Genomic DNA, 26,413 nt, shown 5'->3' with positions numbered 1-26,413 from the left:
GCAAGCCCCAGCAACTCATCTCGCGCAGGTTGGAAGATATTTCGCGTCACACAGCCACACATCCCAGACAACGACGAGGCTATACGGGACCAAACTCTCTGCTTCTGCGCTAGCCGCTACGTCTTCTGAGCAATTTCTACCAGTGTCTGTGTCATCGAGAGCTACAACAATTGTACGCAGGTCGTACGTAGACCCAGGGCGATGTGGCTTCTGTCCTTCGCTACGACGCTGAGAAAGCTTTTCTTCTTGATTTGAACCCTTGTATCTCCATTGACCATTTCCAACTTCCCACCTTCACCGTGTCCGCCTCCCAAAACTTCGCCTTCACCTCTCCATCCGTCCCTTTCCACGCCTCACCCTTCCTAAGCCTTTCAACTCAATCAGAGTATAGGCTTTCTTCATAGCCTGATGAGTCGGATTCATCGGACGAGTTGTTGTTGATATAAGGCGTCCAGTCGCCGTCGCTGTCTGCTTCCGACCGTATGAGCTCAAATGCAACGCCTTGATCAAGCAATTTCCTCCCAAAACCTTGCCAGTCGTACGAAAGTGATGCTCCATTGTTGCATTGGATCACTTTGATATGTTGTAGTGAAGGTGTGTAATCGTAGAAACGAACGGCCATGTAATCGAGACATTTCTGATAGAATATGTATGCATCCTGGATGATATGAATCGTCAAGGATTGTACCGACTGTGGCAGGTTCGCAGCTATGCTTTCGACTGCAATGCTGGTAGCCTGTGTTTGCTGCGCGAGCACAGCCATCGGAAGCTCGAGGTGAGCAAGCTTGGAAAAGCCGGAAAGGAAACCCAGCGCGCCCAGATAAAGCCGATCCTCGGTATGTAAATCGTCACGCCAGGAGAAAGTCTCCAGCCATGAGCTGTGGGGTTCGAGCGATTTCGCCATGCTAGAGGTTGATGATGGCCATTAGCGATCGACACAGTTGGCGCAGACAGTTCCATATCGAAGAAATGGTCATTGTACTGTACCCATTGATACACAGTACGAGATTCGAGCGATCAGGCTAGTGCTGTAGAAAAGATGGCAGGGGAGAGTTCACCTACCTGAACCAACTGTTCGACGGATCAGTGTCGTTGTAGGGTCGATAACCTGCTTGATCTGAAAGCCCCCAGTAATCGTCGCTGTTCCGGTGGTTCACCATGAACTGGTCTCTAGAGCTCCAGTACTGGAAAACCCTGAGATGAGTGATGCAGGAGATGACCACATCAAGGACACTGTCATGGACAAAACTCTTCTCCACATGTAATTCGTCAATGACCGAGGCTCGGAATAGACGCTGCAATGCTTCCTTGCTATCTCCTTCAGTGTGCGCCCACTCAACAAGACCAATCAACGTGACTTTGCGCATAGAGCGCAGTCTAAACAACGGAGCTAGATGGCGGAGTTTCAAGTATTGAACATCAACGCGGATGGACCTGAGATGCTGAAATCGCTGCACACGGCCAAAGTTCCTGCCATTCACAAACTGTCGAAAGTGAACGAGCCACCATGGAAGTTTGTTTGATTTCCCTTCTACCGCGGACAACGCTCCATCATCGATTTCCAACTTTGCGACGTTGGGTGTATACAAGAGAATGGTTGCGTAGAGTTGTTCCTGCTCGACGTTGCGGTCGTTACAGTCAGATGCCCATTGTTTCCAATCAAAATCTGTTATACCCAACTTCTTCAAGGAATCTTTGATCAATTGCTTGTCGGGTATAGACGGTACATAGCTGGGGCGTTCCGCATGAACATTTGGCCCGTACTTGAACGAAATGGACTTCACAAGGGACGCAAGGTCTGGATTAGACATGACTGTGCGAAGAAATGGATAAGGTGTGCAGAAAAAACTGTCGTACGCGGCATACAGTCTATCCGTGACAACACGATGAAGCCGTCGATTTGTAAGGGAGAGATTGGCGAGTGTGAGGAGATGGAAATGCTGTAGATCGATTCCAGGCAAGTAATCCAGAATTTCTACAATGAGTTCGTCCGGTAAATCGTTCAGAGAAGTCGGGCGTGCACTTTTGGTCGCTATAGGTGAAATTTCTCTTCGCGAATACCGCTTCCTTGTTGGCCTGGGCTTCCGCTGCACCTGCGACGGCAACGGTGGGAATTCTTTGTTGCTGAGCATGCTGAAAACCTTGGATCCGAAGCAAGGCCTCGATGTCGAGACCGAGAAGACGCGTTGTAAAAGCCTACAATCAGCGAATGACGAGGCGTAGTGTGAAGCCATTTCGCGCTAAAGCCAGCTGAGTAAACACTGCCCCACGTTTCGTCCCCGCTCCCACCAAGTCCTTCGCGGGACAATGGGCTTAGACGGACTCAAAGTTCCGCAAAACCCCAGTTGTACCTCTTGGGCCAATATTCTAAACCTAACCTACTACAAGTAGCGGCAGGACTTCGGGGTGCATCGTCCTGGAAGGGAAAGGACCAAGGAGTTCCCCTGAACACCTGCATATCGAACATATGAGGGGAGTCGTAGCTGAAGGATCTAGGTGTAATTGTCTAGCAACGTAGGCGACGAGATAAGACGACCACTATTAGATTTCACATCTGTTTGTAAAGTATCATGCTGTCATATCCGTAACGTGGTTATTCTTGTTTGAAGGATAATCCTCTTGTCACCAGATTCATGATCTTTGCAGAACGTCCACCCACCCATTGCAAACTTACCATGTAGAAACGCCTGCCTTGAACGCAAAACTGTGAATGTTATCGCACGTGGGTTATCCAGATGCTCTTAACCAAAACAGGAAAGGTGCAAGTCCCACCTTCACCAACCGACCTTCGGAACACGGCGACACTAACTCAGCCTCCCCTCCAACGCCACGCGTTACATCCGCCTTCCCCTACCAAGCTTCGAATATATTCCCATCCAATCCTACCGAAAGCTTCGCAGCGCCTGCTCGAGTTAGAGGGTTACAGAACGAAATGGCACAGCGAAAGAAGTCGCTCCTGATTGGAATCAACTACGTTGGCTCGAAGCACGAGCTGAAAGGATGTACGTAAGTCATATCTTTGAAGACTACTACCTACCACGACGCGATCAGATGCATTATTCGCTTCGAAGCTTCGAAATCGAAGCGCTCAGAGCGATACATTACAGTAGATAGGCGTTTCATGAGCTCTTCGTTGACAGAAATGCAGGTCACGCAGACATAGACAATATTGCGGAGTTCCTTAGCTATAGAGGCTACAGCAACAACCACCGTGATAGAGTCATCTTATCAGATAATCCTATGGTGGCGCCCGACAGCCCGTATTATCCATCTGGGCACAACATCCTCGCAGCAATGGACTGGCTGGTCTCTGAACCCGGATGTACTCTTTTCTTCCACTACTCTGGACATGGTGGGCAGGTCGAAGATGTCGATAGCAATCGCAGTACCGGCCTGGATGACTCGCTCGTCCCCGTGGACTTCGAGTACAAAGGTCAGCTGAGTAGTACTCTGCTGCATCAGCATCTTGTTACTCGTATGGCGCCCGGATGCACCCTATTTGTCCTCATGGTATGTTTCTGTTTGCAATCATAATGAGTGTGTCTTTGCTTATACAATACACTGTCCAGGACTGCTGTCACTCTGGTTCCGCGATCGAGCTTCCGTATGTGTATCGCAGTGACGCAGATGGGCAGATCTCGATGATGGACAATTTGAGGAAGGGCGCACAGCTTGTTGGCGAGGCGCAGGGCCTTATACAAGGTGGTTTCAACTTCAATAAAATGGGCGAAGCGAGAGAGCTTTTCGCCGGAGCGACGAGCTTTTTCCACGGATTGAAGCACATGGGTGAGCAGGAAGAGGAAGGACTGCAAAACGGTGTGTATTTTCCTGATGAGCAATTAGCTTGGAAAGAACTAATCAAAACTATGAGCAGGTGAATTTGTGGGCCAGTATGGATCAGAGAATAAGATGGTGACCATGTTCAGCGGGTGCCGGGATGACCAGACAAGTGCAGACGCGAACATAGCCGGACGCAGTACTGGCGCGATGGTGAGTTTCTATGGCTTGTTTCAGCCTTTCAGCCAGGCCTCATTGTTAACCGATAGCAGACATGGGCATTCCTACAGATCATGAGAAGCGGCGAAACACCGACGTATGCTCAGGTAAGTATATGTCCATGTGATTCTTCGACAAGAAGAGGAAGGCTGACCTCAGCGTAGACACTCCAGATGACGAGACAGCTGCTCGATCAGAGCAACTACACTCAGATCCCCCAGCTGAGCTCCGGACTCGATATTGATCTGGAGAGTATACCGTTGGTACTCTAGAGCTAGCCTTGTTTACAGTCGATGTTTGGAGCGCTTTGGCATATCTCAAGAACATAGCGATCACATTGCTACTCAAATTCACATCATGTCATGAACATAGCCACCATAGACTACTCTTCTCCTAGCTTCTTCTGACCTCTGATGAGCGCGTATTGCTCAAGTCCGTCATGCTTACCTTGCCACTCGTGTCGATGCGCTGCGAAACTTTCGCACTCGGGCTTTGGGATTCTTGGAAACATTCCCATCTTCAGCATGTACATGTGAGGGAAGATGTCGGGCTGGCTCATAATGGGCCTTCACATATTGGGTCAGTACTACTCACTTAATACCTAGGCACGCGGGTAACGTAGTATATGCTGATGACAAACGCGAGATGTAGACTTACGATCCGCAGTCCCCGCAGAACAGCCTCTTCACCCGCTTTCCGCTTCCAGTCGCCCAGTCATCAAAGACCTTGAGCGTCCGATTCTTGTCCTCATACGTCACTTTCTCTTTCTCGATTGCCATGTTCGATGACACAAAAGATCCCGAAACTTTGCGACAGTTGGCGCAGTGGCTGAGCCGAGTTAGCAAAACGACCGTGACTGAGCTTGAGAAGGCATGCCACAAGTGTCCGCGTGGTTTGGCGCCAAAGAGCTCGCTGTCATGGATAGTCACGCTGATGCTGCCGCATAGACATGCGCCTGTCATTGACTCGCTAAACTCGGCCGTATCGTGTTGTTTTGGGTCGCCGGTGAACTCGGGCTTGTATGTGATGTTTGACATTGTGCAATGCTTCAATGGTACAGAGAGAACTCGGTCTTATGATGGTCACTGGCGCTGGGCTCTAAAAAAAAGCCGACACCGAATCTGATAGGTAGAAAGATGACCACGATATAAGAAGAGCCACGGTGAGAAATAAGGCAATGGTGTCAGGCGTTCAGCTGGCCAGCACCAACCCTCAACTCTGAACCTATCCAAGGCATAGCCGCAAGCAGGCCAACCCAATCCGATGTCATGATGCTGCCGACTCCGCACCCTCGATCCGACGTGCGACCCCTCATGATGCGCGTGCTGACGGTTGCGCCAACCCTCCGCGGCCAATGAGCCGCGTTCTGGACCACCCCACCAAAAAAGCCGTCTTCCCTCCACCATCGACAAAACAAAAAAGAAGATGTCGCTTCTGTGGATCGAACACAGTCTATTATTATTCTGTCAGCAATCGGGTTCGATGTAAGGAAGGTTTTTGTGGATTTAACTTACACCTCCAGATGTCTTCGTTGCGAACCGAAGTTTGCCGCCGAAACGGATTGCTTCAGTCTGGCGCTCTCCCAAGTGAGCTAAAGCGACTGAGTTGATGGAAATCTGCACACCGTTTACATACATATGTCAGATTATGTTGGGCACTAAAGCACTTGACGTCTTAAAATTCGACAGTGCGGGGCGGCGTTGCGACTTCGGCTCGAAGCCAGAGACGTCGGAGGCTAGCCCGATATGACCCTCGCGTATTTCCAATGGAGTACTCGTAACTCAAACCTCCTCAGTAATACGCATAACATCGCCGCTGAGAAGACCTGTACAATGCTTCACTTTGGTTTTTCCTGTCCACTCAATCAAAAATCCTTTCCGTGGCAGCACATGCAATCAAACGATGAACAAGCATCTACAGATTCCGATGATGTTCTATACTAGAAACGCAAAGTCGTCGGATAAGTCCAACGCTGTTGCCAAATCATATCCACAACAACATGCATGCTTGTATACGACAGACACTACCATAGGTATTGAAGGTTAGATTCACACGCTTACCAAATATCTCTACATCCCTGGAGGTCATATCGCTGTGCACGTTCTATTCGTTTGATCATCATGAACATCATCGATCTCGAAATTATGAGTATCATTCAGCTAATCGTTAATATCGTGTAGGATATACATTATATTCTAGCAAAGGCGATCTTTGCACTTGATAGCCGCGGCGGGCAAAGATCCGTGTACGACCTCCTTACCAAATCCAGTCTCGTTCTTGGACCTGCAGCATCACGCTTCTTCCCCGCAAACAACAGATCCGCGCGTTGTACAATGCGGGGAAGATGACGGGATGGCCCACCCACGGTCCCACACCAGCAATTCATATATGCGAACTTTTCAGGAGTATCATCATCCGTGTCTGCGGAAGTAGTACCACTTTTAATTCGCACATCCTGTAGCGAACAGCATACATGGATAACTTCGACATCATCGTCGTAGGCTCCGGCTTCGCCGGCTGCATGACGACCCTCAACTTCCTCGAGACCACCAAGAAGCTCAGCAAGGCCGGCCGGGTAGCTCTGGTCGAGGTTGGGAAGGCAGATGAGCGCTGCGGCGCCTCGCGCTGGACGATGGCCTACCTACGCCTCGACAAAGATCTCGCCTTCGACTCAGACTGGAAGCACGAAATGGCGCTCGTATCCAACGGTCTCGCAGACCAATCCTACTGCGAGACGCTCGAGCGCGAGGCCCAGACCACAGCCAAGTATGTCCAAGACCATGGGGTGAAGTTCAACCACCATGACGAGGAAAATGTCCTGCTTGAATTCAAGACGGGGCAGCATTTTGTGTTTCCAGATGGGGGTGGCAAGGCGATTATTGATTGCTTGATGGGGCATATAAGGGAGTATAAGAATACGCAGGTGTATTGGGAGACGGAGGCGAGACATCTTTTGACGGATAAGAGGGGGGCTATAAGGGGACTGCAGGTTAGGAAGAAGGATGGGTTGCTGTATGAGCTGAATGCACCGAATGTGGTGCTGGCTTGCGGTGGTTTCGAGGGGAATAGGGAGATGTTGGCCAAGTACATTGGGAGGCGGACGCATGAATTGCCACTGATCGCACCTGGTTTGAAGTATAACCGTGGGGCTGGCCTGAGTATGGCGCTTGAAGTTGGAGCCGGCACGGCTGGTTCGTTCGACGGTATGCACTGCGAGCTAGTGGACACGCGCGCGACGAAGCCTGACGCGGTAATATGGGGCCACAACTACGGCATCGTCGTCAACGAGCAGTCCAAGCGGTTCTATGACGAAGGGAAGCGACACCTCTTTGCCACGTTCGAAAAGATCGCGCTGGAGCTGTGGCGCGATCAAAACCAAAAGGGCTATTTCATCACCGACGAGCTGATCATGAAACGGTTCCGTCCTGGTTGGGTCTACGACACAACGGACCAGGAGCCGGAGAAGGCTGACACGATCCACGATCTAGCCATAATGTTAAAGGTCGACCCTGATGCTTTAGAGAAGACTATAAAGGAGTTCAACGAAGCCTGTAACGACAAGCCATTTGACCTTATGAAACTGGATGGCAAGGCCACAACCGGCCTGAACCCTGATAAGACGAATTGGGCCAACCCAATCAACACCCCTCCATACTACGGGTACCCGGTCACGTCGCACTTGACCTTCACCTATGGCGGCATCAAGACGAATAATGAGGCGCAAGTGCTTAGCACGAACGATGTCCCCATACCTGGGCTATGGGCGGCTGGTGAACTCACAGGTATATTCTACAATGGTCAGTGCTCTAGAACTTGCATGAGACGGTGCTGCTACTAATTCTTCCCAGAATATCCACCAGCGACCTCAGTTCTCCGATCGCTTACATTCGGCCGGCTTGCTGGCACCAAGATTGCGGAACAGCTGCGCTCTAAGTCGTTATTGCGAACTGTGACCGACACAGTAAGGTCATCGTTGTAAGAAAGACGTTCATCAGGCCTAATTGAAGCATGCGGCAGGTGGGTTAATCGGGAACTGTCTGCGGCGTCCGCATGGAGAGGTTTGGGTCTTTCTCTGAACATCATTGTCCTTGTTCGTATCCTCGCTCTTTAGCTGGACTCATGTTTCTCTTCTCGTTCATCAGTTTGTGCCAAATTGATATCAACCCACACTGGGACATGATCACTAGGTCCTCGCTCTGCCTCACTGTCCAAGATCCCAGCTCCAAGTACCAGTCCCTTATCCCACATTCCCTTTCCCACGATAACATAATCTACCCTATCACAGCTAGTTCCCCATGGTTGATTTCTAGAGAACCACGTGTATCGCTTCTCCTTCTCATTCATTTTTCTCCAAACATCGACCCCATCGAACATTTTTTCTTCCCTTTGCTTCTTTCCGCCGAGGAACCTGGCGTTAAAGTCCGCACGATTGAAAACATGTTGTTGAGGAAATGTGCGCAGGCGGGGGTGTCCGTCGATTCTGGCAGGTGCAACATTCATGTCGCCAGCAAGTAGAACTTGCCAGCCTTCCTCTTCTAGGCTTAGACATTCTTCCATGAGATGGCGATGAAACGCGAGTTTTCGGTCGTGCCTTGTACCACTTATCGCGCCTGTTGCTGGATTGCGGTACGGGTTGTCAGTGCCGTTGACGGCGTAGATGTTGAAAAGTGCAATCTTTGTCGAGTCGTTCCTGAGTTCTACTACGGAGATACGACCTTCTTTGTCCCATTCAACCGTGCGGACTTTGGTTTGGTATTTGGTAGTAAGGTCTTCCCGTACGATACTACACACGCCATACACTTTTCCACCTCCGCCTAAGCCTCTCGCATTATGTTTGTCCATAGGCAACGTGAAATCTGCCTCATAGCTTGGTCCTCTTCCTGATTCAGGTGTTTCAGATGATAGTCTTGCATTAATCGCACTTCGTACAGCATCCTGCGTTTTAGCATCCTGTGTGGCAATCTTGACTTCCTGCAGAAAGAGTATGGCTGGCCACTGATGCCTGTTGAGAAATACGCGAAGGGATGCTGGCGGAAACTTGACATCCGAGTTCTTTGAGCTGAAGAAGTTGGTAATAGACTTCTGAAGAAAGGGCGCGATGCCGTTCACGTTCCAGGAGAAGATGCGCATTGTATCGGCGTCAGGTGCAGCGAGTGGCGATGGTGTCGCAAGGTTAACAGACGTTGCGTCGGTGGGTGATATCTTCCGCCTTTTGAAAGGTGGAGGACTGATCTCGCGACTCATGTTGTTACCCGGTCAGACTATGGATGGATTCTATTGTCTTTCAGACGCTGTGGTACTGTGGAAGTGTAGGTGGTGACGTCATTGCTCACTTCAACTTTGCCATTATTTCACTCCTTGAACCTCGGAGCAATCCTACGGGACACAATTTCTATAATGATGGCAGACATTGACTGATCAGCGCATTGTGGTGTCTGAAGATGCATGCAGCGGGCAAGTCGCGCTAACGTGTTCTCGCACTAGCGCGCCAAGGCCGCACTAACTCCACCACTTGTGAAATGGCCCACACTGAAGCTCTCGTGCCGCGACAGACAACGATTTCACGAACGCCTACGCCCTCGAATCACCACCCGACGTCCTATATACAACCGTCACCATGGAGAACGAACGCGGCGAGCTCGTCGACCGTAAGATAGCCCCTACTTAGCCCGCCGTAGCGGCTCCCTTCACACGCCGAATTTCGACCCCTCCAAACGATGTCTCGCATACAATATTGGAATCGCAGGGTGCTAACCAGCATGCGCAGTCTACGTCCCCCGCAAGTGCAGCGCCACCGGCCGCATCATCAAGGCCAAGGACCACGGCTCTGTTCAGATCAGCATCGGCAAGGTCGACGAGAACGGCCGCTACACCGGCGAGAACCAGACATACGCCCTCTCCGGCTTCGTCCGCGCCATGGGCGAGAGCGACGACTCCATCAACAGGCTCACCCAGAAGGACGGCTTCCTCAAGGGTGTCTGGAGCGCGCAGCGATAAATCGTGGGAGGAGGGTGCGTCTTGCTCGAATACAGCATCTTCAGGACTGGGAAAGTTGACTGGCAGCAGGAATACCGTATCTAGTATGCGCAAATGCGGTCGTGGAATGCATCCTATGGCTACTTGAGGCTTTCTACTTCTTCAAGAGGGCTATTATGGAGTCACGATTGACGGACGTCGGTTTCTGCCATTAGACGATCAAATCAACAATATTCGGTCTCAATTTCTTGGTTCACTCACAATACCTTCTCGTCTTGCATGGCTCACTGTCTTGGTGTCTGTCAGCGAGTATCGACTCTATCGGAAGTGCACACTATGGAACGAATCAGCTCGCATATGAGCGATTGGTCGGAACAAACACACGAAAACGCGCGCTAACTGTGCAGCTGCTCTCCCGCTTCCCCATGAACTTTTCGAATCTGACAGATAGGCGTTCCGATACTGTAATCAGATGAAAGGCTTCTCAGATCACCGCACTAATCTCCACAGATGCCTTTTTCACCACTTGCTCCGTCATCCGCTATCGAACCACTCTACTGGGTCACCTTTTGTGTCCTAACAGCAAAGCCTAGACTTTTCTTCGCTGGAACCCTGCATTTCAGTCTGCAGCGCACACGACCGGCACTCGTCACACCGTTTACTGCCCGCCAAAATATCGGGAGTCTGCACACTGGACGCTTCACAGTCGACAGTTATATTCCCTATGCTCAGTGACGTAGTGTGCGGTCTTCTGCGAGAGGTTCGAACGGTGAAGCTATTCTAGGAGTACTGGGAGGGTGGACAACACACCACCACCTTCGCCGTTGTGATGATCCTCGCATGTTAGTAGATCCCTGCTCGCGCTACCTTCCCGGCCTATCACTGATCCCTGCTGCAACTCCCACATTGCTCGATAACCCAACGAGAGTAACTTCTCACGTTAACTTTTGCTTTTTCTCCTGAAACATAATCCCACCCATCCTTCAACGGTTGGCCTTCCAAGCTATCCTTACCGCCCGTACAACAGCAACCTTCTGCCCCACGTTCTCGCCCCAATGGCTCCCACGCGCTCCTCCCACGCACCTGCCACACGCACAACCCCGTGTAACTCCTGACGAAAAGCACACGCCTCGACCTACCTACTCCATCCTAGCTTCCCCTTTCCGACGCACCGTTTTTGCTTCTTCCGACGCAAAAGCATAGGCAAGGAGAGTCGCACGTAGAAGCACATGACATGTGTATCTTCCGTGATGGGCGCGCGGCACGGCTTCCCCGTTTTCGTCCTCCCTGTACTTTCTTCTTTCCGAACGCAAATGCACATTTGAGCGCTCTGTCATGATAGGTGTCGCACGTTGCAGCACATGACATGTGTTCTCGCACGATGGGCGCGGCGGGATGGCTTCCCCGGTGACCGATGAGAGGCTGCGTGCCAACATGTCGATTGTGGGAGATGGTACACGTCACTGTCATGCTGGAAGCCTCACCGATAATATTCGTTGGGCACATCTGGAGTCCAGGTGGATGCCTGAGTGCTGGAGTGCAAGTCACCGATGATTGTACAGAGTTCAGTGGAGGACTCACGGAGCTGGGCAGCACTGGGATTGCGAGGACCGCGTCCTGACCGATGAAAGTTGGCACGCCTGCAAAGCTGCCACACTAGCTCACATCATAGATTTACCTTGCGTCGTATGCGTTCAGCGGCGTACATTGGTGGAGTGGAGGAGAGGCGGATACCGTGATTCGGACCGCACTGCACAGGACGCACACCGATGAGGCGCAGGAGCCGGAGCCAAGCCCGATACAGGGTAGCGAAGCCCTTGTCCTCCGTCTCCGAGATGAGATGGCTGAGACGGGACGGGGGCACACGCACGTGCGGGGTAGGGCGTTAAAAGCATCTCGGGCCGCTGTGCGTGAAAGCGGCTCGGGGTATATGCGAAATCAGAGTATTATGCGGGAGAATTCGGTAAGACCGGTCTACTAGCACGATTCTGCAGACAGGAGACATGTCAAGGGGATAATTGGCGGACTCGAGGCTGCGGATGCGGAAGCTCGTCTCGGAGATGCATATATGTACATGCGGTTGTGGGCTGTCGGCGGCGCAGGTACGTAACACGCGGTGCAGTTCTGGTGCCACCAGCTACCGGGGTAGCCATTTAGGCGAGGAACAATTCGAGCATCGTACGAACGGAGCGTGCTGCGTTGACCGTGTGTGGACAGACGCACAGGTATTCCTTCGTACACTAGGGTACAAGTATATTAGCCGTTGGTCGTGCGCTGTCATCATTAGTATGTACGAGGTAGGACTCAGGAGCCGCGAGCATGCCGGCAGGAGTGAGCCAAGTTTTGCTTTTATCTTCCTGCAGCGTGGGAGCTCTTGCAGATAAACTTCGGTGTGTTTGATCCGAAAACGAAGCCGACTAGATAAGATCGAAAATGGCAATGGCAGGAGTCGGGTTACCGAAAGCAGTCGTCGGCATGTCCGGGTCTGCAAAGCTCCTGTCAGAACGTGGGGTCATGCACTCAGCCCTATGGAGGTTAATCCAACTCTCATTCTGCGGAGAAATGTGCCGATACGAGCCCTGTTGGCTTCTAATTCGCATTAATCTCTGAATAAAAATCATCGGCAGGGCCTTGTGCGTCCCGTCGGCTAATGTACTTATCATACCGTACAAGGCCTCGGCCTAAACACGCATGGGCATCGTGATATTCGCCACCGCTACTTCTTCGCGGTAAATTCCCGAAAGCCTGTCTTCCCTCCGCTCGCCCCACATCCAATCTCATACCCGAGTTCCATGATAACGGCCGAGTGCCGCAAAAACGTGGCAGAGACCCACTTCATACCAACTAGTTCGAGCCTTCTGCATCTCGGGCCTTCAGTTACCGGTACCGGTGCTCTCTGAAAGGTCTCATCAATTGTTTCTTGGCAGAACACTATGCGCGAGGCGGTGTGACTATGCAACTGCGGACTTCTTGCGCTTTTGCATCCGTGTGTTGGAGTATATGCAGGGTAAGTCTTCCGAGTCGCCTCGGATGAGGTCAGGATCTCTTGTCGCACAGTGTGTAGAAGCCATGTGCAAGAGAAGACGTCTAATCTGCCGCTTCTAGCTTCGGCATTTTGACAAAATTTGAACCCTACTACTGCATCGAGGGCTGCTAGTCATGGTCGATATGCGGTTCCACGACACGCACCCTCCGACCGTCTTCCTTCGTGCGAGGAAATTGCGCGCCTGTACTGGAGTCGGTATTCTGTACCGTGCCAAGAGCAGTATCGTCGAGGGCTCCTCGGACGGCGGAGACAGCCTTGCTTTCCCCGACTTTCCAGTCGTCACCTTTCCTCACAACTCTTGATCGTTCTTTCTCCGCTTTCAAGCGCAGGATCTGGTGTACTTTTTCTTCACGGCTCTTGCCTTGCACACAATCACACAGACATCCTTCGGTTGCACATGCCCCGTCGGAGATCCTTGCATCGGAAAACCAAGTGGAGAGACAATGGGTATGTCCGCCGTGACCACAGATCGGACACCACGTCCACAACATTGTGTTCGGTAGAGCCACAGGCTCGGGCACACTGGCTGACGGATGGTCATAATCCTCGTCCACATCAGCTGCCACGCTTGAGAGCAAAGACGAACGCTTTCGTTTGTGGTCTGTATCCCTCAAGCTGCTCATACGGAGTTTCGCCTTTGCTTTGTTCTTTGTGGTAACGGCCTCAAATGCTGGATATCTACCCCAGCAGATAGGGCAAGGCGCTTGAGCCCGTTTGCATGTTTCGCAGCGCATCTTGTCCTTTGGATTATTGATCGGAGACTTGCAACTGAGACATAACAGTCCGATCTGGGTACCTTTGAGTGCTTGTTCATACACGGCCGGGTACGTTGGATATGCAAGTCGACGCACAGTAGCGGCAGCGTTGTACAACGAAAGACTATGAAGTTGTGAATGGTAAGTGTGGAGGATTGCTTCTGCCTGGTAGGGGTTTATGCCTGTCGCAATGATCTTTCTCATTTCAGTAGAAAGTATCGTTTCCGACTGGGTAGGGGAGAGACCTAGGGCGGTGAAGGTCTCCGTATAGGCTGCCAGTGTGGACTTGAGGTCGATATCTGACTGGCCCGGGTCGCCGCGCGCTTGCGGTAGTAGAGGCGTTAGAAGGAGCAGGATAAGCGAGGAGGTTTGTGCGTCGGCTTGAGAGTCGGTGAAGAATTTGAGAAGATTTTCGAGCAAACCAATCATAGCGAAAGGTTGTTCCTCCTCTGCATCAACGTGCATAGCCTGGAAATCTTCTAGGAGCAAGCGATCTTCGGATGCGGGATCGAGTGCCGGAGCAGCGCTCTCGGTTGCATGCGGAAGAATAACAGGGGGGTTTAGGCCTTGTGGGGACCTTGTGGGATCATGCCCGTCTGGAACGATTGTTCCACTGGCTTCCATGTCGAGACTGTATCCCATCAGCGAAGATACAGAAACCCCACTGCCACTACTTGTGAATGCCTCCGACTCAGAACTGTCATGACGAAGCAACTGATTGTTTCGATGCAAGTTTTCGAAATCATGCATCGCTTGTTCCTGACTGACATTGTCTGGCGGTGGACTTGCATCATCGCAAGCCGTTCCTAGCTTGTCGCGGTCATGCGAGGCTGTCGTCGAACCATCAATCTTGGGAATAGTCGTGGGAGATATTTGAATACTTTGGTGCAACTGTTCACGATGATCTGCACCAATTGCAGAGGGCATCAGCTTCCCAAAGCTTGACTCATCAAATGGACGTAAAGGCTCATGAGATCCCGCATCGACGTTCTGTGGATGAGATGTGCCACTGTTCAAGGAACCAGGCATAGAGCTTCCATGCTGCGAGTCGGTTGAAGCAGAAAACATAGCAAAGCTCTCGTCAGAGTCATGCCGATCTAGTCGGGGCGGTACCTGTATGTTCAGCCCCCGGCTTTCCGGTGGCTCAAAACTGAGAGGTACTCGGGGAGGCGCCCGCCAACTACCGACCATCGCCCTTCGTTCATCAAGGTCATTCGTCGAATGGTACCATTGCGGTCCGTTAAACCTAGGACGATTAGCAGCACGATCAGCTTGACGGCTTGCACTGTCTGGAGCTAGAAGACCATTGTTGGAATGAGGTCCAGCAATCGCCGGAGGCAGCTCAATCTTCTCATCGCGATCTATATCTGGAAGTGGAGATCGTTGCTTTTCATTGGCTGTTACGGGTATTCCTGTAAGCGGCCGTGCAAGCGGAGTGGCAATATTCGAAGTGCTTTCGGTAGTGGCAATGTTTTGGTCTGTGCTGTGGCTGGGAGAAGTGGTCTGCACTAGATTTACGGGAGCAGCGGTGGCAAGGTCTGAGTGACTTTTCTGCTTGTCATGTGCCTTCAGTTTTTCCGAAAGAGGTTCTGGTTGGAAACCTAATGACGCTAGTGTTGTAGGCTTGGTTCTCACTCGACGTCGGTTCCTGTGCAACTGCGCTCGACGTTGCAGGTTACTAGCGACAGTAAAGCCAACAAACCTCCATGTTGTAGCAAGTCGGTAACATGCAGCTCTCTGAGCGTATTCCGCGTTCTTTTCGAAGATGTGCTGTACATCCTCAAAAGATTGCACTGTAGGCGGATCTGTCAACGGTATTGCTCTGTACTTTTGCGCAAGATATGCGAATATTTGAATGTTCGTTGTTCCAGGGAGTGTACCACGCAATGCGAGCTGATTTGGCCGTGATGTCTCATTTTGTACGACCATGGAATCGGTGAGGAACATGACTTTGGGTGCAGCATCGGAGGGAGGGGTGCTACCAAACGATTTAGCAGATCTGTTGCTTGCTGTGCGACCATGGTGCCTCCTGGTCAGCAAGAAGTTCTCGTCAAAACTGTTTTCTCCCGAACTACGCAGGCTGGACTTCTCCGGACTACTACGCTTTTCTCGAGATCCAGCAGCATAGGTGTCTTCTGAATATGCTAGACCTGTCGAGCGCCGGCGACGTGGCCTTCTCTGAGCGATCCCGCCGATCTCCCCGCTTGATGATACGGCTATCGCCTGTAGATTCCGACGATCTAGGGTTCTAGGCGCGTGATGTACGTCGTTCTGCTGGAAGACGCCTTCTCGACCCACGGTCCAAAGCGTGTCACGCGAGTGCCAGAGCATGTCAGATGGAGCACTCGAGAATTTGTTGATTTCACGGAAGGGTAAGTGCGGACGTCGAAAATCCCACAAATGGATGGTTGAGTGGTCACGGTCATAAGCGGTCGCAAGCTGAGTGCATTGATATGCACCTTCCTCAGACCAGTTGGGCGGTCGCCAACGCGCGTTGTGTACGGGATATGGAGTGTGTAGCGTAAGTGTTGGCTTCTGTCGCCTGACACCGATGGAGAAATCCCACACTTTGACGGTCCGGTCGAGACCCGCGCTGAGCAGATGCTTTCCGTCAGGATGCCAATCGATGGCGGTGCAGGGTTTCTGTTCATGGGCTGTGATCTTCTGTTTGGCAACTCTATTGTTGCTGTAATCCCAGCGCATGATGGTCCCGTTGTCGGTGCCAAAAGCGAATTCGACGGCATCAGTGGGCGACCATTGGATGTCATAGATGGCACCGTTGAGGCCAGCATACTGGTCTCTGCTGCGGCAGGTCATGATTTCTTTTCTCGTGTCACGGAGGTCCCACAAGCGAACTGTGCCGTCATGGCTTGCAGACAACAGCAAGTGGCCTTGATGAGGGTTAAAGGCTAGCTTGTGGACCTGACGAGTATGCTCATGTAGGCGAGCCAGCTCAACACCTGCCCGATTGAGGTCATAGAGAATGACCTTGCCGTTGGCAGCGGCGGTGGCTATGTGCGTGTTAAACTGGCCATGGGACCACTTGACGTCTTGAATGCCAAGACCGTTGCGTTGTCTGGCATGGGCGTGGTCGGAGTAGTTGATGACGGCAGCGCGCAGGTTGGTCTCCTCGACGATCCTGGCATCCTGCTGCTGGACGCGGACGGTCTTGAGGATCTCCTTGCCGGCCAGGATGGCATGGGTGCGGTCCCGGTTGATGTCGAGGGCCTCGATGGGCAGGCCTGTCTTGTGGCTTGCATCTTGAGAGGAGCCGGTTCGGAGGCTGGGCGACTCAGCAGGCTTCACGCAACGGGGAGAGGCGGAATGGGTCGGGGCTGACGCATCAATGCCCAAGGCGAGATATGAGTAGAGGGTGCAGCTGCAGAGGCAACTTACCCTGGGAGTTTTGGGACAAGCGGGTTGGGACGGCCGCCATCGGGGCGATTCGTCTGCGCGCTTGGTGGACGGCTGCCGTAGGCGCTGGCGCTCGTCTGCACCTGGTTGACGAGGCGCGAGAAGTACGAGGCCTTGGAGGGCGGCAGCGGAGGCGGCGGCGGAATGGGCGCGGCGGAAGAGACCCGGCGAGGCTCCATGGCACCGAGTCCTTGTCAGGTGTCGTCTACGCGCGTCGCAGAGGCATGGCGCGGCGGGCTCTGCGTCGGGCGAGTTGCGGTGAGGGCAATTGAAACGAGCGCGGCGAGTGGCCGGCTTTGTCTGCGACGCGCTGCGGCTTCGAGTTCCAGAGACGGCGCGTCGGGACGGGCGAGGTGCCTGTGAATTATATGCAAGCGTTGCAGGGCGCATCGACACTGCATCGACGCAACAAGGGCAGGGGTTATCGTTCTGGTTCTGGCCCAGGGCCCCGCTAATGCTGGTGGCGCTTCGCCGTCAGTAGTCAGTAGCTTGGTAGCTGCACCCTGTGCCCGTCAAACGCCTGACGGTCTTTTCAACACCATGCCGCGTCTCTGCTGCTCTCTCTAATCTGTCCTACCCACGCGCCCTCCGCCCCTCCTCGCCCTCTCCACCGGCCAGCCCGCGCATCCGGACCTTCTTCGCACTCGGAGCCACCCAGCATGGCGCACCGCCCGCCCTCGCTGGCCGCCCTCGACGACGACGAGCCGTGGGACTATGCCGCCGTCACTCGCTACCTTCTTGTTATCTTGCAATACTCGTATCCCGTATTCTTGCTCGTCTTCTTTCTCATCGCCTTTACCGTCCGCAGCATTGCCGCCTCTAATTCTAATTCTAATGTCGCCAAACCCACCACCACGGGCCCGGGGGGGAAACCGCTGCCCGCCACCGATCCTACCCGCAACTTCGTCAAGAGGACCTCTCAGGACGATGTCACCCACTCGCAGAAGCTGCTCTTTACCTGGTTGTCTCTGTTTGCCGCCGCTACCTTCGTGGGCAATGCTGCCGTGAGCGTGTCCCATGCCGTCGTCGAGAAGACCGACACCTGGTGGGCCGGCAACGACGTCGTGGTACGTACACACGGTTCCAGCTGTGATGCGCTATACTGACTCTCCAGGTCTATCTAATTGGATCATTCTTCGTCTACTGCCTGTTCCTCATCTCGCTCATCGACTCGAAACCCTCGCCCACCGCTGCCCACCTCGCGACATGGATAATGGCCGCTGTGCTTGAGATTGTACTGGTCGGCCTGTCTCTGTCACTCTACACCCATGCGCACAAGCAACCCACCCTGGATCCGGAGAAAGACTATGTCAGCTGGGGTGTAACCCGATGGGAAGCCGGCGAGGTGGCTTTCGACTTTCTGCGCGTCATCATACTCCTGGCATTGATTGGCTTCTACCTTATTTTCGTGTCACTCCGTCAGCGAAAGTCCATCCGCGAGTCCGCCAGTACGAGTGAGACAACATCGCTGCTTGGGGGTGCTGAGCGGGAAGGTAGCGCGGAAAATGGTCACGCGAACGGCTCATATGGCTCGGTCCACCCTGTCGGTGGCAAACACCAACATACCGAAGGAGCCCCACCCGCTTGGAGTAGGCCGACGGGCGCTCCTGCGCGCAGCTGGTGGGAATACCTCAAGGGCTACAAGGTCTTCTTCCCGTATCTGTGGCCGTCGAAGGACCGTCGCTTGCAGATCATGGTAGTAATCTGCTTCGTCATCGTTCTCCTTCAGCGCATCGTCAACGTGCTCGTTCCCGATCAGATTGGTCGTATCACGGACAGGCTCGAAGACGGGTCCAGAGGAAATCCATGGCAGGCCATCATGCTCTTCATCGCTTTTCGGTTCATCCAGGGTAACAATGGTCTGCTTGGCGCAATTCGATCGACTCTCTGGATCCCAGTCGGGCAGTATTCCTACCGAGAGTTGTCTGTTGCGGCCTTCGAACACGTGCACAGTCTGAGCCTTGATTTCCACCTTGGCAAGAAGACAGGCGAGGTTCTTTCCGCCCTCGGCAAAGGCAGCTCTATCAACACATTCTTGGAGCAGGTGACCTTCCAGGTCGTCCCAATGCTTGTCGACCTCGCTGTCGCTGTTGGCTACTTTCTTTACAAATTCGACGCTACTTACGCGCTAGTTCTTTGCATAGTCACGTTCTGGTACATCTATCTGACCATCCGCATGGCGCAATGGCGGGCTGAAATACGCCGAGAAATGGTCAACGCGGACCGTGAAGAAGATGCCGTCAAGTCAGTCTGGGATCCTACTATTTCTAATTTATTGCTAACGTGCCCAGGAACGACTCCATGGTATCGTACGAAACGGTCAAGTATTTCAACGCCGAGGCGTACGAATTCAACCGATACCGCAACGCGGTGCGCAAGTTTCAAGAAGCAGAGTATACGGTTCTCTTTTCGCTTAACCTTATGAACGTCTCCCAAAACATGGTTTTTATGCTAGGACTCCTTGTTGTTTGCTTCATCGCAGCTCATCAGGTTGTCAAAGGCGAGCAAGGGACTGGTGACTTTGTTACGCTCGTAACATACATGGGTCAGCTACAGAGCCCGCTCAATTTCTTCGGGACATTCTACCGGATGATCCAATCGGCATTGATCAATTCGGAGCGTATGCTCGAGCTTTTCAAAGAACAGCCGACCGTTGTGGACAAGCCAGATGCGAAGACGCTCCCATCGTGCGAGGGTGAGCTTCGATTCAATGACGTCCACTTTTCGTACGACGAACGCAAGCCCGCTCTTACTGGGTTAGATTTCCAATGCCCACCCGGTACAACGACTGCATTCGTCGGAGAGTCTGGTGGTGGAAAATCTACCGTCTTCCGTCTGATGTATCGTTTCTATAATACGCAATCTGGTAGCATTCAGATTGACGGCCGCGATGTTGAAGATCTTACCATCGACTCCGTTCGAAGCCACATTGGCGTTGTACCGCAGGATACGGTTCTGTTCAACGAATCGCTCATGTATAACCTCAAGTACGCGAATCAAGACGCTACGAATGAGGAGGTATATGCTGCTTGCCGCGCCGCGAGTATTCATGACAAGATCATGTCCTTCCCAGACCAGTACGATACCAAAGTTGGCGAGCGCGGTCTGCGTCTTTCAGGAGGTGAGAAGCAGCGTGTAGCCATTGCCCGCACGATCCTGAAGAACCCACGCATCATTATGCTTGATGAAGCGACCGCTGCCCTTGACACCGAGACCGAACAGCATATCCAGGAAGCCTTCACCACCCTAGCACAGGGCCGTACCATGCTGATCATTGCCCATCGACTCAGTACTATTACACATGCTGATCAGATTCTCGTTCTTCACAAAGGCAAGGTAGCTGAGCGTGGTACACACGAAGAGCTCCTGGAGAAGAATGGACACTACGCAGCCATGTGGAAGAAGCAGATCCGCGCACAAAGAGCCGCAGAACAGGCGAAGGCGCTCAAAGATAAGGCAGATAGACTAAGACGAGAGTCGAAAGACGGTAACATTGGTCTGGGCGATGACAGCAGCAGCCATTCTGCTTCCTCTTCCGACGATGAGCGGATGAAGAAGTCAAAAGCAGCTCAACGGGCGAAAGACGATCGCGATAGCCATGACACGGGCAAACCTCCTGGGCATCCTTGATGAACCACTGCCATAAAGTGTATGGTACGTCGAACATCCTGCCACCGAAGAAGCAGATACCGGAGTCCTTCACAGAGATGTTGAAGTTTCTCGTATTGGCAATCGCTTGCTGGGCTGCGGTATCCAGTCCGCGATTCCTAAACTATGGTAGGGCTTCCACCTTCCTGTTTATAAGATGTTATGTTCAAACACCTACCTGTATGTTTGTATACGTTTTTGAGTTTCGCTTTCCATTACGTCTTTTCCTCATTCTTTCACCGTTTTCAGGTTACGGCCGGGCGGCAGTTTCGGCATGGCGTCAGGTGGTGGGATTGATTTAACTGTACATCTCGGCATGTTTCGCACATCCGTCACCTTCGCATGTTTACGACGAGGATGGTAATGTTACGGATTGACGGGTCAACGTCATGGGCGGCTTAATGATTTGGAGCAGGAGGCTCAGCGTTTGTCTGTTTTGGAAGGGCGGATTGGTCATTTTGAACTCGGCGCAAGCTTACTTAGAGGCTTAGAGGAGGGGCGGACGAGAACGGCATGTTTGAATGTTGCCATGCTGTGAGGCGCAAGCCAGGTGGACAAAAGTGAATAGGCATACCCAGTCGGTCGTGAATAGCTTCGAAACAACGGCGACATGCTTCGCTGAAAATAGATTGGTATCGGATAAGTTTTGGCCTACATGTACTTTGATCTTTGTGCCGCTGTGCAGTCCAGGAGACGATCTGCGGCACAGCACCCCGTCGTCTTTCGGCCCCTCCACTCAACGCTCGACCCAGTCAATCGGAACACGTGCCTCTGGGCTTCCGAACCTCCGGTAGCGACAGTTACGAGCTGACATAGCTTATGTATTCTCCGATGAAACGGCGCTGCACAGTCAGTATACGAAGCGTGCAGCAGTCTGTACGTACGTTTCGCCTCCCCGTGGTGTGGTCTGGCGCGCGCTTACCGCGCCCAACAATGCACAGCATGCGCGCTCTCGGCGATCGGAGGAAGCTTGTGAACCATCAAACGATCGGTCGGGTACCGCCCGCCTATCTGTCATTCACACATCATTCGTACGAAACGTCGCCATCCTCGCCAGATTGCCGTCTACGCTTACTAGACACGTACGCTATCTGTCCCGACTGCAGTGTAGTCTTCTGGAGCGCAACGGGACTATCGCAAGTTGCTGTGATCTGGTCTGCGTCTGGGCCGGCAGCTAGTCGAACAGCACCGTGGAGGTCAGTGCGAGGTCGCGGTACACAAACACAATATTCAGCGTGCTTTTGCGCATCGACTTAAGCCAGGCTTTGCTTTACATTGTGCTTCCTTTCGACGTCTCAACTGCATACGCTGTTTCCGTTGGCGTGAGGGCCCTGCATGTGAAGCTTGGACATTCGGACAAAGGAATCACGCGTACACGAAGAGCTGAGCTGAGCAAGAGCAGGTCAGAAAGATATAAAGACCTCACAGAAACATACAGGAGTAGCCGGACACGAAAGAGTAATTCTGGAAAGCCGGTAGCTGAAAAAGAGCTTGAGGCGTCGGTGTCAGTGTTGCGCGGTATGCGCAAGAGGGGTGAAGTAGCCACAGCATGGAAAAGATGAGACCCGAGGATGCCAATATTGTCGTCGTAGGTACCCTCTCTCTTCGTCACCACTTTCGCACACATTCCTTCAAAACAGTGCCAACAGAAAAGATCGTTCATAATGTCCTCTCTTAAGTGTCCTATGAAGCAGCCTAACACACCCCAAGGACTCCACCTACTCCCGTTACCACGAATCCGATGACGACGACTCCCTTTCCTACGTCTCCGGTCAATCCCTCGCCTCAAGCGTAACTCGCTACCGTTACGAAAACGGCCGCCGCTACCACGCCTACCGCGAAGGCTCCTACTACGCCCCGAATGACGATACCTACTCCAACTACGAAACCATTGTGCACCACCTCTGGCTGCTCACTTTAGACGATAAACTCTTCTTAGCTCCTATCGCAGAACCTCACCGCATCCTCGATGTAGGCACCGGCACCGGCCTCTGGGCCGTCGACATGGCGGATGCCCACCCCAATGCCAGTATCTTAGCAACTGATTTGTCTCCTACCCAAAGCACGACCGCACCCCCAAATATCCGCTTCGAAATCGATGACGCGGCAAGCGAATGGACATATGCCCCGGAATCCTTCGACTACATCCACGTGCGCGGTCTCACGGGCTGCATCCGCGACTGGCCATTCCTATACACTCAGGCGTATGAACATCTCGAGCCAGGCGGCTGGTTCGAGCACGCCGAGTTCTCCGTGACAACAAACGCCGATCCTGAGGGCGAAAGTAAGGCGGATAAAACGTACCACAACTTCTCTCAAACAATATTAACTATCGGCGCCGAAAAGACTGGGCAACGCTTCGACACCCTATTACACATGAAGACGTGGATGGAAGCCGCCGGCTTCACTGACGTCGCCGAGCATCACTTCATCTGGCCGATCGGGCCGTGGCCTAAGGACCCCAAACTCAAAGAATTAGGAAGGTGGGGAGAAAGGAATTGGCAGGATGGACTGGAAGGATGGATCATGGCGCTGTATACGCGGATATTAGGCTGGAGCTATCAGCAGGTCATGGATTTTGTGGGCGAGTTTAGGAAGGTCATTAAGGATCGGAAGAATCATTATTACCAGGACGTTAGGATTGTGGTTGGGCGCAAGCCGAGAGAGGGAGAGGTGGTGAACGAGAGGGCGGAGGCGGGGGAGATGGGAAGCTGAGATGGGGCAGCTGGTGGGACCCAGGGGCGTCTGTGGCGGTGGTGGGCGCGAGGTGGACATCGTGTCCCGCAGGCGGAAAAAGGTATCAGGCAAAACTGCGTGGCCTATACTTGAGACGGAGCATGCCTGGGTCAGAGTTGATCACGTAGTGTTGAAATGAAAGGCTTCGTATTAATTACACGAGAATAGACTACATACAAGAATATAAATACATGATAAATGAATGTTTGAATGAATGTTTGACGTTCCATCATCTGATCTGGTCACCCGTATATTCCAACACTCCCCCATAATCGTTATCAACCGGAATTAGTAAAGACAGTAGTAAGCAAAATTTTGTAAGAAGGTAGGTAAAGACAGTGTTGGTGACGATTACTAGAAATCATTCGTCTGTTTTCGTCTCAAGTTCTTCGATGGGTTTAACTTGGATCTGATCTCTGAAGTTTTCAAAAGTAGGACGTGGAAGAGGCTTTGTCAGCATATCGGCCAGGTTGTCCTTAGTGTCTATCTTGAAGATCTTGATGTTTCCATTCTTGACTTGTTCGCGTAGAAAATGGTGACGAATATCAATGTGTTTCGTTCTGTTGTGCATCTCGGGATTCTTTGCTAGTTTGATGGCTGAAGCATTATCGACATACATGGGAATGTAGTTGAACTGAATTGACGGAATGTTCAGATCGTTAATGAAGTTCTTAATCCAGATTGCTTCTTTTGCTCCTTCTGCTGCAGCGACGTATTCAGCTTCGCATGATGATAGAGCCACAGATAGTTGTCGTTTGGAGGTCCAGCTGATGGGAGTTCCATTGAATAAGGCAATAACTCCAGTCTGTGATTTTCGTGTGTCGTAGCATTGGCCCCAGTCAGAATCAACATGTATCTTTGCTTCTGGTTTATTTTTTCGGACAAAATGCAATCCATGAGTCCTTGTCTTTTTGAGGTATCGAAGGATCTTCTTTGAAGCATCGTCATGTTTGATTGAGGGATTGGCACTATGTCTGGAGACGACAGATACTGGAAAAGAGATGTCTGGTCGAGTTACTACGGCAGAGAAGTTTAAGGAACCAACTTTGGCCTGATAACCCTTTCGGAAATTGTGATCTGGTTCATCCAGTGATTTCGTCAGCTTGGCATCTGGAGACATAGGAATGTTGACTGTTGTCATATCGTTTATCTGAAAACGCTCGAGAATCTGTTGAACGAATGATCCTTGGTGCAGGTGGAATGACCCATCAGATAGCCTCTGGACATGCATTCCAAGGTAGAAAGAACATTCTCCTAGGTAAGTGATGTCAAAATGTCGCTGTAGTTGTTCTTTGATAGGAATGACGTCATTTTCAGTAGGTGCATAGATGTTGATGTCGTCTACGTAGACAGTCATCAGGTATCCTTGGTCTTTATGTATGAATACTGAGTCGTCATACTGTGATTGTCTCCATCCTATGCTATCCAGCACTCCTTTCAATTTCTTGGCCCATTGTCTGGGGCTCTGTTTCAGTCCATACAGTGCCTTCTTAAGAAATAAGACAGTGTTTGGGGAAAGTATTCCAGAAGGGGGTTCCACGAATACTTTCTCGTCAAGATCTCCATAGAGAAAAGCAGTCTTAACATCAAACTGGAAACACCTCCATCCGAGTTGAGCGGCAACCGCAAATAGCGTTTTGTAGCTTGGAGACTTTACAACGGAGGCGAAAGTTTCGTCAAAATCTATTCCGTAGACCTGTTCGAAACCGCGGGCCACGAATCGTGCTTTGTGTCGAGCTATCTTACCATCTGGTCCGAGCTTGTGTTTGAAGATTACCCGAGATGATAGAATTCGATGTCCAGAGGGTACTTCATGTCTTGAAATGGTTGTCCATGTTTTGTTCTTAATGAGACTGTTCCATTCTTCATCAAAGGCCTTCTGCCATTCTTTGGGTTCAGGTGTATTTCCGATGTCCCATAGACCTCTAGGTATGCGTGGAAGTTCATCTAAGACATTACAGAGGGTACACTTTGTCTTTCTTACCCCCCATAACCTCTGTGATGGTATGTTGACTTTGTCCATGACTGACATGATATTACATCCGGAATCTTCGTACTTGGCAAGGATAGAATTGATTCTGTTCGATTGCAACAGAGTATCGCGGGGTTCTTTGACGAATATGAGATAGTCCTGAAATGATGATGTCATTTTATCGTTCTTTTCCATGACACTGACGTAGTGAAAGGCATGTTTGATGACATCCTCACATTTCTCAATGTCCGAAATTGGTAGAGGAATGGTCTCTGTTCTGCCCTTGGTTGAGATAGTCATATTCAAGGTGATGGCTTGTTCGATGTGTCGAGTTTTAGCTATTCCATCGGGAGTGTTCCGTTGAGACCTAGGTGATGCTAAGGAAGCAAGACTGATTGGGTTGCCTGGGACTGTTACTTCGTCATGTCTTTTATTTGGTGTTGTGAGTGCGGGGTCATTTGTCATGTTCACAATTTCGTATCCGTCTGAGTCGTATTCGATCCCACCAACAGTAACCTCTTCTGGAGGGTCTTCACTGTCTCTCGACTTTTGTCGTTCCTCTTTCTTCTTTTCCTTGTCTTCATGATATCTATCTGTGTCGTATTTTTTCCTGGCGTTATTTGCGTCTGGATTAAAAAGGCATCGATATTTGACCCTCTTCTCAGGATCGTATCTAACACATGAACCGTGGCCATTGGTGTTGCCTCGTTCTTTGGATCCGGGTAAGCTGTTCTTGCAAGGTTGACATGGCATTCCAGTGCAGACAAGTTCGTAGTTTAGACGAATGCGTTCGTTTCTGTAATGGCATTGTCCGCATTGTCCTCTGCTCGCCCACTCTTCCCATTCTTCAGGTAGTTCATCGTGAGCATA

General features: G+C 51.7%; 9 protein-coding genes across 9 annotated transcripts; 5 read left to right on the top strand and 4 right to left on the bottom strand.

The window, feature by feature from the left end:
- Positions 1–376: 376 nt before the first annotated feature.
- On the bottom strand, positions 377–1,811 carry N0V89_007201 (uncharacterized protein; the record flags this gene model as incomplete). Its single annotated transcript, XM_056215966.1, has 2 exons — positions 377–878; positions 1,063–1,811. 2 exons carry the CDS (start codon positions 1,809–1,811, stop codon positions 377–379), a joined length of 1,251 nt encoding a protein of 416 aa, XP_056070213.1.
- Positions 1,812–2,932: 1,121 nt separating this feature from the next.
- Positions 2,933–4,268, top strand: N0V89_007200 (uncharacterized protein; the record flags this gene model as incomplete). The annotated part of the gene is made up of 6 exons (XM_056215965.1): positions 2,933–3,002; positions 3,149–3,510; positions 3,570–3,816; positions 3,875–3,990; positions 4,050–4,103; positions 4,161–4,268. The coding sequence occupies 6 exons, from the start codon at positions 2,933–2,935 to the stop codon at positions 4,266–4,268; spliced, it is 957 nt and encodes a 318-aa protein (XP_056070212.1).
- A 110-nt stretch (positions 4,269–4,378) lies between these two features.
- On the bottom strand, positions 4,379–4,775 carry N0V89_007199 (uncharacterized protein; the record flags this gene model as incomplete). The annotated part of the gene is made up of 2 exons (XM_056215964.1): positions 4,379–4,562; positions 4,654–4,775. 2 exons carry the CDS (start codon positions 4,773–4,775, stop codon positions 4,379–4,381), a joined length of 306 nt encoding a protein of 101 aa, XP_056070211.1.
- Positions 4,776–6,469: 1,694 nt separating this feature from the next.
- On the top strand, positions 6,470–7,975 carry N0V89_007198 (uncharacterized protein; the record flags this gene model as incomplete). Its single annotated transcript, XM_056215963.1, has 2 exons — positions 6,470–7,793; positions 7,845–7,975. The coding sequence occupies 2 exons, from the start codon at positions 6,470–6,472 to the stop codon at positions 7,973–7,975; spliced, it is 1,455 nt and encodes a 484-aa protein (XP_056070210.1).
- Positions 7,976–8,103: 128 nt separating this feature from the next.
- Positions 8,104–9,240, bottom strand: N0V89_007197 (uncharacterized protein; the record flags this gene model as incomplete). The annotated part of the gene is made up of 1 exon (XM_056215962.1): positions 8,104–9,240. One exon carries the CDS (start codon positions 9,238–9,240, stop codon positions 8,104–8,106), a length of 1,137 nt encoding a protein of 378 aa, XP_056070209.1.
- A 373-nt stretch (positions 9,241–9,613) lies between these two features.
- On the top strand, positions 9,614–9,993 carry RPS21_1 (40S ribosomal protein S21; the record flags this gene model as incomplete). Its single annotated transcript, XM_056215961.1, has 2 exons — positions 9,614–9,644; positions 9,764–9,993. The coding sequence occupies 2 exons, from the start codon at positions 9,614–9,616 to the stop codon at positions 9,991–9,993; spliced, it is 261 nt and encodes an 86-aa protein (XP_056070208.1).
- A 3,132-nt stretch (positions 9,994–13,125) lies between these two features.
- RTC1 (SEA (Seh1-associated) complex subunit) lies at positions 13,126–17,209 on the bottom strand (the record flags this gene model as incomplete). The annotated part of the gene is made up of 2 exons (XM_056215960.1): positions 13,126–17,073; positions 17,201–17,209. 2 exons carry the CDS (start codon positions 17,207–17,209, stop codon positions 13,126–13,128), a joined length of 3,957 nt encoding a protein of 1,318 aa, XP_056070207.1.
- Positions 17,210–17,846: 637 nt separating this feature from the next.
- Positions 17,847–20,817, top strand: hmt1 (ATP-binding cassette-type vacuolar membrane transporter Hmt1; the record flags this gene model as incomplete). The annotated part of the gene is made up of 3 exons (XM_056215959.1): positions 17,847–18,254; positions 18,302–19,431; positions 19,479–20,817. 3 exons carry the CDS (start codon positions 17,847–17,849, stop codon positions 20,815–20,817), a joined length of 2,877 nt encoding a protein of 958 aa, XP_056070206.1.
- A 1,567-nt stretch (positions 20,818–22,384) lies between these two features.
- N0V89_007193 (uncharacterized protein) lies at positions 22,385–23,550 on the top strand (the record flags this gene model as incomplete). The annotated part of the gene is made up of 2 exons (XM_056215958.1): positions 22,385–22,423; positions 22,546–23,550. The coding sequence occupies 2 exons, from the start codon at positions 22,385–22,387 to the stop codon at positions 23,548–23,550; spliced, it is 1,044 nt and encodes a 347-aa protein (XP_056070205.1).
- Between the last annotated feature and the right edge of the window lie 2,863 nt (positions 23,551–26,413).

The sequence above is a fragment of the Didymosphaeria variabile genome, assembly GCF_027946475.1.
Source record: "Didymosphaeria variabile strain IMI 356815 chromosome Unknown scaffold_5, whole genome shotgun sequence".
In the NCBI taxonomy this organism is placed as follows: domain Eukaryota; kingdom Fungi; phylum Ascomycota; class Dothideomycetes; order Pleosporales; family Didymosphaeriaceae; genus Didymosphaeria; species Didymosphaeria variabile.
Note: the sequence above shows the minus strand (reverse complement) of the source record. Positions and strands in the feature narration are given on the sequence as shown.